Consider the following 14090-nt stretch of genomic DNA (forward strand, 5'->3'; position numbering starts at 1 on the left):
CGCGCAGTTACAACCACCAATTGAGCTCAAGATTCACAGGTTTGTTATTTTATGCATATTTTGAGGTACACCAAGTAAGAAGACTGGTCTTTGACAGTTACCAATAGTATCCAGTGTCTTTAAAAAGCCACTTTTATAACAGTAGCTCCATTTGATATTTATTGTTTTCCCTCATTCCTATATTACCTTCTTGTCCAGCGTTAGCCAAGTTGATCTTCTTGCATTTAATAGGATTTCCTGAGATATCTCCATGAAGTTCCAAGACTAGAATCTTATTGACATAAAACCAGATCTCATCTCCACCTCCAATAGTAATGATCTCTGAACCATTAAACGTCATACCAGTACGTATTGCACTTGTAAATCTATGGAGACAAAAACAAACATTCAACTCAATAATTTACATCAATTAGGAGACCCATTTCTTATCTAATATTTCCATTGGAATAAAGAATGAAAAAACTTTCTCAGACATTTGCCAAAATTATCTGCAAATTTAAAGTGTCTTTTAAAGGAACACGTCGCCTTGGATTGGACGAGTTGGTCTATAAAAAGTCTTTGTAACCGTTTTTTTAAATAAAATCTGTATGGTTGGAAAGATGTTTTAAAAGTAGAATAAAATGATCCACACAAATTTGTCTCGAAATTGCGTGGTTTTCCTTTTACTGTGTGAACTAACAAGGTCAGGCATTTATGGGACTCAAAAATCTGAATCCCATAAATGGCCGACCGTGTGAGTCCACAAGGTAAAACGAAAACCACGCAATTTCAAGGCAACCTTGTGTGGATCATTGTATTCTACTTTTACAACATCTTTCCACCCATATGCATTTTATAACAAACGGTTACAAACGCTTTTCAAAGACCAACTCGACTGATCCAAGGCAACGTGTTCCTTTAAAAGACACAAGTACCATGACCCAATTCAAAATCTATACTTGATAGCTACTGTGCAAACTCCATCTGGATATCCAGCACAGGGCGCTGACGGGGAAGCAGGCAGCAAGCATAGTGAAGAGCAGCCCCCCCCCCCCCCCCCCCCCCCCCCCCCCCCCGTTCAAGTAGACTACTGGAAGTTAATTTATCTTTTAGGTAGAGTAGGAATCAAGACAGCATTACAACCACAGTGCTCAACCACTCTATGGAATAACTTACATTAACCTGCAACATTGAAACTTCAAAAACAGAAACAACAATCTATGAGTACACAGATAGCAACGCAAGAAGTTGTGCAAGAAAGCTTAGTACTTACATATACACATGATAAAAAAGCAATGTACAAATCTAATTGTACACTATAAGAAAGTTTCTACTGTCTTAAAGCAAATGGCACCCTCTTTTGCCTGAACTTTTCTATCTTATTCATTGCAGCTCTTGTCAGAAATTGGAACATTCTGATTTTGTTGCAGCAGTTTTGGACAATTTCAATTAAATGTGAATAGTTGGCAGATATGAACTTACCCAAAGTTATGAAGAATGAAGTTGCAATCTCTCTGACCCTGTGCAGTGAAGCCGAGACCATCAACTGGATAATATGAAGCTGAGTAATACCTGGCAAAACAGAATGAGAGCTTATATAAGAGACCATCAACTGGATAATATGAAGCTGAGTAATACCTGGCAAAACAGAATGAGAGCTTATATAATAATACTTTTGGTTGTAACCCCCCCCCCAAAAAAAAAAAACTGAAAAGCATCAATGTGAAATACATGTAATGTGGTTATGTAAATTATTATCAGTTTGTGTGCCCTCGTACTGCAGTAACGCTTCTGAGATTGTGTATTCGTTTGAGGGATAATTCTTCCTGCGTGGACATACTTCCAGATTTTCAGCGATATCTCAAAAATTTGAACACAATTTGAAATGAAATTCTCACAAGTTAAATTTGTTGTACATGTATACATCTACATTTATATCTAATTAAAACAATCGACCGTTTCCAAAACAAAAAGTTATGGGCATTTCAGTATGAGTCGTTTGTGGCTGCTCAGGTCTCTAGGGTAAACCTCTTACCTGTTTATTGGGTTGATAACACCAGATGAGTTAACCCACTCCAGTACTAGGTCTGTTTCTATCAACATATTCAACGGTGGATCTTGTCTAAACCAACGTGAGAATGAGCCAATTGTGGCTACTATGGGCGTTCCAGTACAAGCCGTTTGTGGCTGCTAGGGTCTAATCTAAGGGGTAAACCTCTTACCTGTTTATTGGGTTGATAACACCAGATGAGTTAACCCACTCCAGTACTAGGTCTGTTTCTATCAACATATTTAACGATGGATCTTGACGGAACCAACGTGAGAAGGAATCTCCTGAAGGATTCTCTGATATCGCTAACCACGCTCCGTATGGTGACACCACGTAGGTTGGGTTTGAGATTACATCTTTTCCAACAGGAGTGAAGTCAGGATTCTCAAAACTATAAAGGAACAATTAGTAATAAAGTTGAATTAAAGGTTTTCTGAGTACTTAAACTATATTTTCACAGTTCCTTTTAGTTGTTTTTAGTATTTTTAATGAATTTATTTAGGTAACAGCTGGTCTTGCCTAATTTTATATAATTTTGCTGGTAGGCTTAAACTGTGAATTAGACTCATTTTTTAAATCCTTTTCATTTTGCTGTGAAGTGCTTTGGAAATGTTTGATTCAAATTGCGCTATAAAATACTGTTTTATTATTATCATTAATTAGTTACAGTTTAAAACCTTACTTTCCAATGACTTGCAAGTTTTGATAAACAAATAAAAAAGTGGTATTGAGAAATTTATAATGCAGACATGAAATTCTGAAAATAAAAATAAAAACACTGACACCGCGTAGGTTTAGTTTGTGATGACTTCCTTTCAAAATTGGTGAACTCTGATTTCTCAAAACTATAAGGGAACGATTAGTGATCAATTCTAATAAGTAACAGTTTCAAACACTATTTAAAATGACTTGCAACTTAGTTTTTGAGAAGGAGGTAATTTTTCACCTCATTGGCATATATGAATCTGAGAAAGACTATAGGCTTGAAGCCTTTCTCAGGCAACTGAAAGCACACAGATCTGTGCAACAAGGGTGTTTTTTCTTGCTATATTTTCTTGCACCTTTGATGACCAATTGAGCCCAACTTTTCACATAATTCCTACTCATAATCACTCATTTTTAGACTAATAATAATAAATAAATAAATAATAATACTAATAATAATTATATCAAAGTTTTATATAGCGCACGTATTTACCAAACAAGGTACTCAAGGCGCTGAGTATATACAAACTTTCAGAAAGAGGTAATTGCAGTGATGAATTTTGAGACCCAATTATTTAGCACCTTATGGGTTTACAAGGTGCTACGGCGCATACAGCAGCCACAGCCAGGAACACTAGGGCGAACCCCTTCTCTTTTCCAAAAGTGCACTAGGTTCTTTTACATGCGTTACACAACACATGGGACCATCACCTTTACTTCCCATCCGAAGGACGAAGCAATGATCTAGTGTCTTGCTTAAGGACACAAGTGTCAAGGCTGGGGATTCGAACCCACACTCTGCTGATCAAAAACACCAGAGTTTGAATTCGGTGCTCTAAACCACTCGGCCACGACACTTCCATACCAAATATAAGAAACTATGGCTAGGATTATGAGTGCCACCATTATGTTACCTGAAGTCATAGTATTTAACGGCCAGTTTAAGATCCATTCCATTAGCTTACCTGAAGTCATAGTATTTAACGGCCAGTTTAAGATCCATTCCATTGGCTTACCTGAAGTCATAGTATTTAACGGCCAGTTTAAGATCCATTCCATTAGCTTACCTGAAGTCATAGTATTTAACGGCCAGTTTAAGATCCATTCCATTGGCTTACCTGAAGTCATAGTATTTAACGGCCAGTTTGAGATCCATTCCATTAGCTTACCTGAAGTCATAGTATTTAACGGCCAGTTTGAGATCCATTCCATAAGCTTACCTGAAGTCATAGTATTTAACGGCCAGTTTAAGATCCATTCCAGTAGCAGTTGCATTCGTCTCAGCTATTAAAAAAAAACCAAGACATTCAGAAATGAGACAAAAGAAACAACACAGTATACACCTATCTGTCCAGGAAACAGACACGACTATTTGATAGAAGTTAACAAAATTTAAACAACTTTATAAAGTAGAATTACATGTAGCTGCTGCGAACTGTTTACCAACTAAAAGGACCTATGCAAACAAATTAGAGAATGCCCCAATGTTTTGACCCTAGCAGAGTCTTTCTCGAAAATTAGACACAACACACTTGAAGTGGTACAGTGTATAATATATAAGTGAAAACAACTTTAGGTAGTGAACTCAATTTGGGGAAGCCTGTTTACACATGAACATACATGTAGATTTATCTGTTAAAAACCCTAGCTCTGCAATCTGGGGCATTCTTTAAGGTTTGTGTCTCTATGTTTTGTGAATTTGATCTTTATTAAAAACAAATTAATATTAACAAATAAAAACTACTTATCTATTTTTTATTTTTTTATTTTTATTTTTATTTTTTAAACAAATTTATCATCTATTAAAAAATTAAACATCTATTTGCAAATTGAACTTCTGTTAAAAAAAAAATTGTTTTCCGGTTAAAAACAAAGAAATCATATCCCTGATTAACGCACAAAGGAAAAGAAGTATAATGTAAGATTAACGTACCCACACTCTCCAGCGTGGTCACTGGTACATATTCATCCGCAACACTAGTGTAGTTTCCAGACATCAGCGTCACATGACATAAATAGTCGGTACCCGTCTGTACCATGTCATCGGCATCAAAGAGTAATGAACTACTATTTGTTATATCATACAATGTGATTGCTGTCTCACTGGTGCACGTCACACTAAATTGCCTGCAAAACAAACAATAAAAACAAGATTAACAAATAGTTTGTATAAAGTGTCCTACACAATAACCAGATAATAAATCAATAGATCATTTGAATATATTTTATCATCACGTACTGTACCTCAACTCAAAGTCAATATTGAAATAAATGCAACTGGACAATGGAATGAAAATGTAGAAGTACATGTACATGAATCATTTCCTAAAGATACATGTACATCAAGGATTCAATGCAGCTAACAACCGAGAAAGCACAATTACCACAGATATGGCGCTTTACAAAACTCCATTAGTATTATTATTATTAATATTAATATTACATATTACAGCTTGGCCAACATTATACTATAGGCCTATACAATATCTTACTAATACTAATATTTATTCTGGCAAACACATTAACAAGCACATACACACACATTAAAAATACTTAATGTACGAAACCAAAGTAAAACAACAGTGGGGTGCCCAGGAGAGCACACAAGTTTAAAAAATAACTATCCCCCAAAAGTGTATGTCTCCTAAATCTTAAAATACAACAAGGCAAGAAAGGGCATATACAAAAGCAAAGATGATAAGACAAATCAATGAATCAAAGAGAGTAACCAAATCAGAGATTAACCCCTACAACCAGCAAAGACCACCTCCCTCTGTACTTGGTAGGTTTTGCTCTTCAGCAGGAGGGGACTTGACAAGATCTGTGTAGACCACTACATGTACATACTCACCAGTCACTAAAGTCAGTTTCATTTACTGTGATGTTTGGATTAATCTGGACTGGTTCCATCCAAGTCACTAGGATCTGCTCAAGATCTGGTGCTGTTGCAGATACATTGTAAGGAGCTGTAGAGAAAAGATAAGCGACATTAGAAACTAGACTTTGTGAATTTTGTGTTAAATCTTATAAATTTGTTAGCCCTTTTTGAAAGCCATGGCTTTGATGTCTCCTTCTGCAACTGTTTCACAGCGACCCTGTGGTTATGAAGGAGTGTCATGACTAAGTGGTTTAGAGAATCAAATTCACGATCACTGGGCCAATAAAAATCCTGTAATCTTTTTCACCTTCCTGGGGAGCATACAGCTCTTAGCTGCCGTGGTGCTACAAAGGTTTTTTTCAAACACAATATTCACCTCAACCCTCGCAGGTACCCATTTAAACCCCTGGGTGAAGAGAAGCATTTATAGTAAAGCAAATAGCTCAAGGACACAAGGGTCATGACCGGGATTCGAACCAACACTCTGTGACTTAACCACCTGAACTTGAATTTGATGCTCTAAACTCTTAGTCATGACACTCACACTTGTACATGGCTTAGTAAAATGAACCTATGATAAAAGAGCAAATTGGTTAAAGGATTTGGGTACTTTTTGTAACACAAAACACAATGTCCACAGATTTACATTAAACTTACACCTTTTGAAGATAATGATAGTAGAAAGCTTCCCTAAAAATATTACATGGTAAGGTGCTGTAGTTGTTGAGAAACGAGTAAAACAATGACACAAAAATACACTTTACATGCTAAAATAATGTTTGTGATTTGTTTTGCTCATTTCTAAAAAACTACAGCACCTCAGCAAGTAGTACTTCAAGTGAATTGCTTCAAGTTTACACTCCATCAAGAAATCTTCGATCAAGTTCCATGCTTCTCCTTATTGAACCCAAGTCTTGACACTCATGGGGTGACAGGTCTTTTTCTTCAGCCGCGCCACGCATCTGGAACTCTCTACCACTTACATGACTTAATCTTCGATCTTGTCTTTGTACCGCAAAATTCAAGTCTCTTCTCAAAACTTATCTTATGTCACAGGTTTTCAAGGATTAATTTTGTTGTGTCTGTTTTTCTTTGTGTTATGTTTTGTTTTTGTTTTGTTTTTTGGTTTTACTGCGCCTTGAACACCCAGCAGGGTGGATATGTGTGCATAACAAGTCTTTATTATTATTATTATTACTTTCAGGGAAGCTTTCTAACATCATTATTTTCAAACTGTGTAAGTTTAATGTAAATCTGTGGATATTGTGTTTTGTGTCCTACAAAAAAGTACCCATACCCTTTAATGGGTGCGTTCGTTTAACTTCCCTGGGTCTACCCCGCGGTGCTCACTTGGGTGAGCCCCTGACAAGAGCTAACCACTCACCGCTCTCGTAGTGACGTCGTTTACCTGGGGCCAGCCCCCAAGTGACCCACTCCACAAGCAGGGCACTGGGGGCTGACCTGGGTGAGCCCCTGGAATGACGTCAAAGACTATTGGGGGCAGATCGGGGATGACCCAGGGAAGCTAAACGAACGCACCCATTAAAACAGTAAACCAGTTGAGCAAATGAAAGCAACTCACCGCATTGGAAGAGTAGTTGGTTATCCCATTGTTGGAAATAGTCCTCACTGTAGCTATTGCTATAAACGAATGTAACTCCATCGGCTTCATGCGGCGTGGAACATTCACCTCCTTTAATGGCGTCATCGTGGTAGACCAATGAGAAGTACATATTGCATGAACAACCCAGGACGTTATTGCCAAGGTCGCTGTAAATACAAGAAGAATTCTGTCTGAAATGTACTTGTCAAAACATATTTAATTCCAACGTGGCAATAGAAATAAGTATCAACGATTTAATGCTATTTTCATGAATCGGACAATGCATTCGAGTTTATTTGATTAGAAATGCAGTGTGGAAATAAGCAATGGTGGTTTTAGGAGTCTTTCATTACTATTTTTTTGGCTCTGTGAAAGTTTTCAAGAGAAATGTTTTTCTTGAAGATTTTTTGGGTTTGTGGTAACACCATGTAATGAAAACCTCTAAATGAGTGTGGTGGCTCTAAAGTCTCGACTTAATTAAAGATTATGTATCATTACATGGTGTTACTGCAAACCTTAATATACCGTGTGTCTCATAAACAAATATACATGCACACATTTTGAAATGGCTGCAGAATAACAAATATATGATTCTGCGGAAAAAGGTTTATACAATGTATGTATGTAGCTTATGGATTAAATTTTCATATGACCGATGACACCAACAAGTCTGAAAATAATTCATGCTTTGATGAGCACTGCTCACTTTTGTAAAAGGGTATGAAAATGTGGCTGCGCAGGAATTAGGATTCCAATTTGTGAGAGGTAAGTCCTTTGGAGCTTACAAAATTCAATCCAAGATGATGGCTACTTTTATTTTTCAGGTCAATGGGTAACCTGAAGAAGAAGTAGCCAACATGTAAGACATTCCTTTATTCAACAAACTGATCTTGAATAATCAATTCCCATCTTGTTATTAAGTAAATCAATGAGATGTTCAACTAATCTTACAATAACTTAAAGGCAGTGGACACTATTGGTAATTACTCAACATAATTATTAGCATAAAACCTTTCTTGGTGACAAGTAATGGGGAGACGTTGATGGTATAAAACATTGCGAGAAACGGCTCCCTCTGAAGTGCCATAGTTTTCGAGAAAGAAGTAATTTTCCACAAATTTGATTTCGAGACCTCAGATTTAGAACTTGAGGTCTCAATATCAACCATCTAAACGCACACAACTTCATGTGACAAGGGTGTTTTTTTCTTTCATTATTATCTCGCAAGTTCGATGACCGATTGAGCTCAAATATTCACAGGTTTGTTATTTTATGCATATATTGAGATACACCAACTGTGAAAGCTAGTCTTTGACATTTACCAATAGTGTCCACTGCCTTTAAGTGTGGGGTGAAGGTTTTTCTTCAAAGTCTCATTTTCATACCTTTTACAAAAGTGAGCAGTGCTCACCCAAGCATGAATTATTTTTGGACTTTTTGGTGTCATATGAAAGTTGAGTACATAAGCTATCCATACATATACACATTTTTCCCCAGAATCATATATTTATTTCGGCAGCCATTTCAAAAGTGTCTAGTTTTTTCTTGAGACACCCTTAATTATGTAGTAGTAGGGGATATTAATAAGATCTTACAGTGTGCTGAAGACAGTTGTGCTAAGTTGATGGAACGCTTGGATACCAACAGATTCAATCTTGTTATTTGATAAATCCCTGTAAAGAATCAACAATAGGTTCAGTTCAGTAATTCCATTGCATCTTTGAACAAATAGCCCGTTTCATAAGAATATGAGGTCGAGCGAATGAGAGCTGAGTGTGGGTTCGAGTCCCGGTTGTGACACTTGTGTCCATAAGCAAGACATGCCAAATTGCCGTCCTTGAACTTCGATCTTGAAGGGGCACAGCAATTTTCCAGTGGTGAGCGGCACATCTTACATGTCTAATGAGAAAATGTACTATTGAACATTGGAACCTTGCACATGGCACCACATCAATTGCTGCTGGGTTTTTTCAAGGCCTTAGATCAAGATTTCCATTGTAGTCAAAAAGGGAACAGAAATTTTGTATCTGTTTCTGATATAACATGTACAAATGGTTAATGAAAAATTTAGGAACAAAAAAAGCGTTTTCAACTGTTTGTTATGAGATGCATGGTTAGAAAGATGTTTTAAAGTAGATTACAATGATCCACACAAATATGCGTCGAAATTGCACAGTTTTCTTTTTAATTTTCAAACTAAAACGAACGGCCCTTTTGTGTAGTTAAAACTTTGACTCCACAAATTGGCGAGCCGTGTTAGTTCACGAAGTTTAAGGAAAACCGTGTCATTTCAAGGCATATTTGTATTTAATAACATCTTTCAAACCAATGCATTTCATAACAAACGGTTTCAAACGCTTTTCATAGACCATTGCCCAATCCAAGGCAATGTCTATAACTTTAAACTAAGAAAATCACTTTCAATTGACAATTGGACTTACAGTGTTCTTAGGTTTGGTAGGCTTGGCATTGTTGGCCAGAAACTCAGCTCGTTGCCCGAGAGATCTCTGCAAAATTAAAGAAATTTGTAAGAAAATTGGTAAAACGTGGAGTAGGTTACAGGGTAGCGTTATGTAACGGGTCTATAAAAGTCAATAGACAGATCCTTGCATAAAACACTACAGGTTCGCTCAGCCCTTCCATTGGAAAACAGCCTTGAACTCTAAACATACAATTTTGAGAAAATAAAGTTCAGAGACAAGATTTGCCATAATAGTAAGTGGACCGTTTTTGAGCCTCCTACAAAAGAATCATTATCTCTGAGCTGTCCATTGACTGCTTTACCAGGTATATCATCATTTTTTTTTTTTTTTTTATATTTTCATTTTAGTTAAACAAGTTGTTGTTGTTGTTGTTTGTAAGTTGTTTTGTTCCTATTTTGTACGTCCTCTGTTTGTCCGTTTATCTTGTCTCTATCTGTCTACGGGCTGATTACTACCAGCCTCGGCTTGTCAAATCAGCCTCCATACTGTCTGTTTGTCTATTGGTCTTGTCTCTGTTTGTCTGTTGGTCTTTTCTCTGTTTGTCCGTTTATCTTGTCTCTATCTGTCTACGGGCTGATTACTACCAGCCTCGGCTTGTCAAATCAGCCTCCATACTGTCTGTTTGTCTATTGGTCTTGTCTGTGTTTGTCTGTTGGTCTTTTCTCTGTTTGTCCGTTTATCTTGTCTCTATCTGTCTACGGGCTGATTACTACCAGCCTCGGCTTGTCAAATCAGCCTCCATACTGTCTGTTTGTCTATTGGTCTTGTCTCTGTTTGTCTGTTGGTCTTGTCTCTGTTTGTCCGTTTATCTTGTCTCTATCTGTCTACGGGCTGATTACTACCAGCCTCGGCTTGTCAAATCAGCCTCCATACTGTCTGTTTGTCTATTGGTCTTGTCTCTGTTTGTCTGTTGGTCTTGTCTCTGTTTGTCCGTTTATCTTGTCTCTGTCTGTCTACGGGCTGATTACTACCAGCCTCAGCTTGTCAAATCGGGCTCCATACTGTCTGTTTGTCTATTGGTCTTGTCTCTGTTTGTCTGTTGGTCTTGTCTCTGTTTGTCCGTTTATCTTGTCTCTGTCTGTCTATGGGCTGATTACTACCAGCCTCGGCTTGTCAAATCGGGCTCCATACTGTCTGTTTGTCTATTGGTCTTGTCTCTGTTTGTCTGTTGGTCTTGTCTCTGTTTGTCCGTTTATCTTGTCTCTGTCTGTCCGCACACTGATTACTACCAGCCTCGGCTTGTCAAATCGGCTCCATACTGTTCATTTTCTTTAAAAGAACATTACAGAATTTGTTTTGCTAGCATCACAGTTGCTGGCAGTGTAAGCACTTTATGTAATCCACCATATACATAAACTGTCAAACCTGTAGAAGTTTGAGATCGATCAGCCATATGGGTCACAAGAGAATAGTAAAAAAAACAATTACAAATTTTGCATAGCATGATGCCAAAATAAAATTGAGTAAAACGCACCCTGAGCGATAAACTCCAAATGCGAAAATAGATTATATATTTTTTTATCTAATATGAAATTTCAGACAGAAATATTTCAAGGGATATGTTTTACTATCATCATCATTAGACTGTTTAAGTTTTATGTAAATCTGTGCTCTTCACGATTTTTGTTTCTTATCAATTCTGTAACGTTCCTTTAACTGTACAATTTTTAACTACTCTGTTCGCTATAACATTTTATATGCATTCATTAAATTCGGACCCAGCAATGATATATTTTTATTTCTTTCAATAAAGAATTATCGTCCTCACTCACATCAAGAAAAGACAGAATCATTAGGACACATTCACAGTAGTAAAATACAAGCAAAGAGTAAACATGACCAATGAAAATGATACTGAATAAAATGTAACCATATGAAAAGTAAGGAGGCTGTTCAAATAAGCCGTGTGGAACAGCCCTTTTATAAAAGCAAAAAGCAAAGACAACAAAACAAAACCAAAAAGGGATAGAAAGATGTAAAATATACCTCTACAGGGTGAGTCAAGATGAAGTTGACTGAGAATTATACTATAAAAACATAACAACAATTGTAACTCAAAACCCCCCAGTGAAGCAGATATTAAACAAGCATTATTTCCTGCTTATCTGCAAAAAAAAAGGGTAGTTTCTAGAGAAGTTATGGCTGTTTTACTGAAAGCACTCATATAATAGATGTTAAGCACTCATGTTGGTAAGCTGTCCATGGATTGTTAATACTGGACTGAATCTAAACATCTTTAGTTTGAGTAGCAAAGGGTATACAAACAAAGCATTCATTTGTTTTGTCAAGTATTACGTGGACAGCTTGCAAAATGAGTGTTTTTTTTTAAATAGACATAACTCCTCTTAGGAATGATCAATTTCTTTCATTCATTTTTCTTCTAATAAAGTGCTTGTTAAATATATGCTTACTGAACGTTTGGGTGTCATTATAACTGTTTGTTTTGAAAAACATCACCAATCCCGGTCAACTTCTTTTTGACTCATTCTGTATGGCTGTTATAAAATGAAGTGATGGTTGATTTACTTACATCTCCTGTAGACTTGTTGGTGCATTACTAAATACACCTTCCACATGCTGCATTAAATTATTGGAGAGCAATCTACATGTAACATAGCGCACCATTTTCAGAAGAAATGGAGTGATTATGTATGCATGGAATGAAAGCAACAGACAGTAATGAATGAATGAATGAATAAATGAATATGCAAATCAGGCAAAAATTGTGATGCAATGAAGTAGAATGTGTTGTTGGATCCATGTCCTTTATCAAAATTACATTTAGACAGAGCACAATATATGGTTTAAAGGCAGTGGACACTATTGGTAATTACTCAAAATAATTATTAGCATAAAACATTACTTGGTGACGAGTAATGGGGGAGAGGTTGATGGTATAAAACATCGTGAGAAACGGCTCCATGAGGTGCCATATTTTTCGAGAAAGAAGTAATTTTCCATGAATTTGATTTTGAGACTTCAAATTTAGAACTTGAGGTCACAAAATCAACCATCTAAATGCACACAACTTTGTGTGACAAGGGTGTTTTTTTCTTTCTTATTTATCTCGCAACTTCGACGACCGATTGAGCTCAAATTTTCACAGGTTTGTTATTTTAGGCATATGTTGAGATACACCAACTGTGACGGCTAGTCTTTGACAATTACAAATAGTGTACACTGCCTTTAATGCTGTTCAAACTATGTTGATATAACATTGGGTTCAGTAATTGTAAAAGTTGAAACACAAAGAGATGTGAGAGAAAAAAACTGAGAAAAAGGGTTTACATGTAGCATTTAAAGGAAGGTACACTATTGGTAATTACTCAAAACAATTATTAACTTAAAAACTGACTTGGTAACGAGCATTGGAGAGCTGTTGATAATATACATGTAAAACATTGTGGGAAACACTTCCCTCTGAAGTAACATAATTTTTGAGAAAGAGGTAATTTCTCACTTAAATAATAAAAGTATTTTATTCTTATCTGAAAGCACACAAATTCATACAACAAGGGTGTTTTTTCTTTCATCATTCTCTCGCAACTTCGATGACCAATTGAGAGCCCAAAACCATGTGAGAAGACTGGTCTTTGACAATTACCAAACGTGTACCCTCCCTTTAAGGTGAATTAGTTTATTGAAAATACATCTGCATATTTTCTTTTCACTGTGATTCTAACCTATTTTTGATGTGTTTTTTTTTATCAGGAAGGGAGCTTCAAATAGAGAAATATATTTTGGAGTAAAACTTTTCAAAACAAAATAGTTTTGAAAACTTTGCCTCTGTTTTTGGCTTGTTTCTCCATACAGATATTTCCAACAAAACGACTGTTTTAGCTTGATCGCATCACAAAAATGTAAATGATCAAGGTATGAAAACCTTGACTTTATGCAAATAAGCAACAATGAATATGCAGTAGCAATGATATAGGTATAAAGCTAAGATAGCAATAAATAACAATGGTTATGTACAAATGCAATGCACATGAATAAAATAATGTAAATAAGCTTTGAATATTGGAGAAGCAATCACAGCTCCGTGGCAGTAGAATAAATAGCAAGACAAGTTCAGAAAGGCATAGTATACTTTGGTTTTCATTGTTTTAATCCACTAAACGAGGCTGAAGGCCGAGTTGGATATGGAACGCAGACGCGCTATAATTTGTTGTATTTCACGAGGGCACGTGTGATAATGATTTTATCTTCCAGTCTCACGTGCAAAGTGCAAAGTTCAAAATTTCAGAACGTTATTTCACGACCAATCACGCGCACAAAGTTCAGAATGGAATTTGTTCACTGTCCGTATACGGAGCGTGACAAAATGACGTTTCACAATACGCACTGTGTAATAAAAACAGAGGAAGTGGGATATAAAACAGAGGTCGTAGC

At 36.4% G+C, this 14090-nt stretch overlaps 1 protein-coding gene across 2 annotated transcripts in view; it reads right to left on the bottom strand.

Annotated features, from left to right (window-relative positions):
* Window positions 1-14090, bottom strand: part of LOC139942818 (uncharacterized) — a 111653-nt gene that overhangs the window by 51683 nt on the left and 45880 nt on the right. Inside the window, exons 30-39 of one of the 2 annotated variants that reach the window (XM_071939593.1) lie at window positions 12229-12300; window positions 9657-9722; window positions 8811-8888; window positions 7195-7382; window positions 5586-5700; window positions 4668-4861; window positions 3955-4018; window positions 2202-2420; window positions 1462-1551; window positions 187-365 (exon numbers count right to left, since the gene is read on the bottom strand). In XM_071939593.1, the coding sequence (XP_071795694.1) occupies window positions 187-365; window positions 1462-1551; window positions 2202-2420; window positions 3955-4018; window positions 4668-4861; window positions 5586-5700; window positions 7195-7382; window positions 8811-8888; window positions 9657-9722; window positions 12229-12300 (1265 nt within the window). The remainder of the gene's footprint in view (window positions 1-186; window positions 366-1461; window positions 1552-2201; window positions 2421-3954; window positions 4019-4667; window positions 4862-5585; window positions 5701-7194; window positions 7383-8810; window positions 8889-9656; window positions 9723-12228; window positions 12301-14090) is intronic. The other variant, XM_071939594.1, reaches the window with a different exon arrangement.

Source organism: Asterias amurensis, chromosome 10, assembly GCF_032118995.1.
Source record: "Asterias amurensis chromosome 10, ASM3211899v1".
NCBI lineage: Eukaryota > Metazoa > Echinodermata > Asteroidea > Forcipulatida > Asteriidae > Asterias > Asterias amurensis.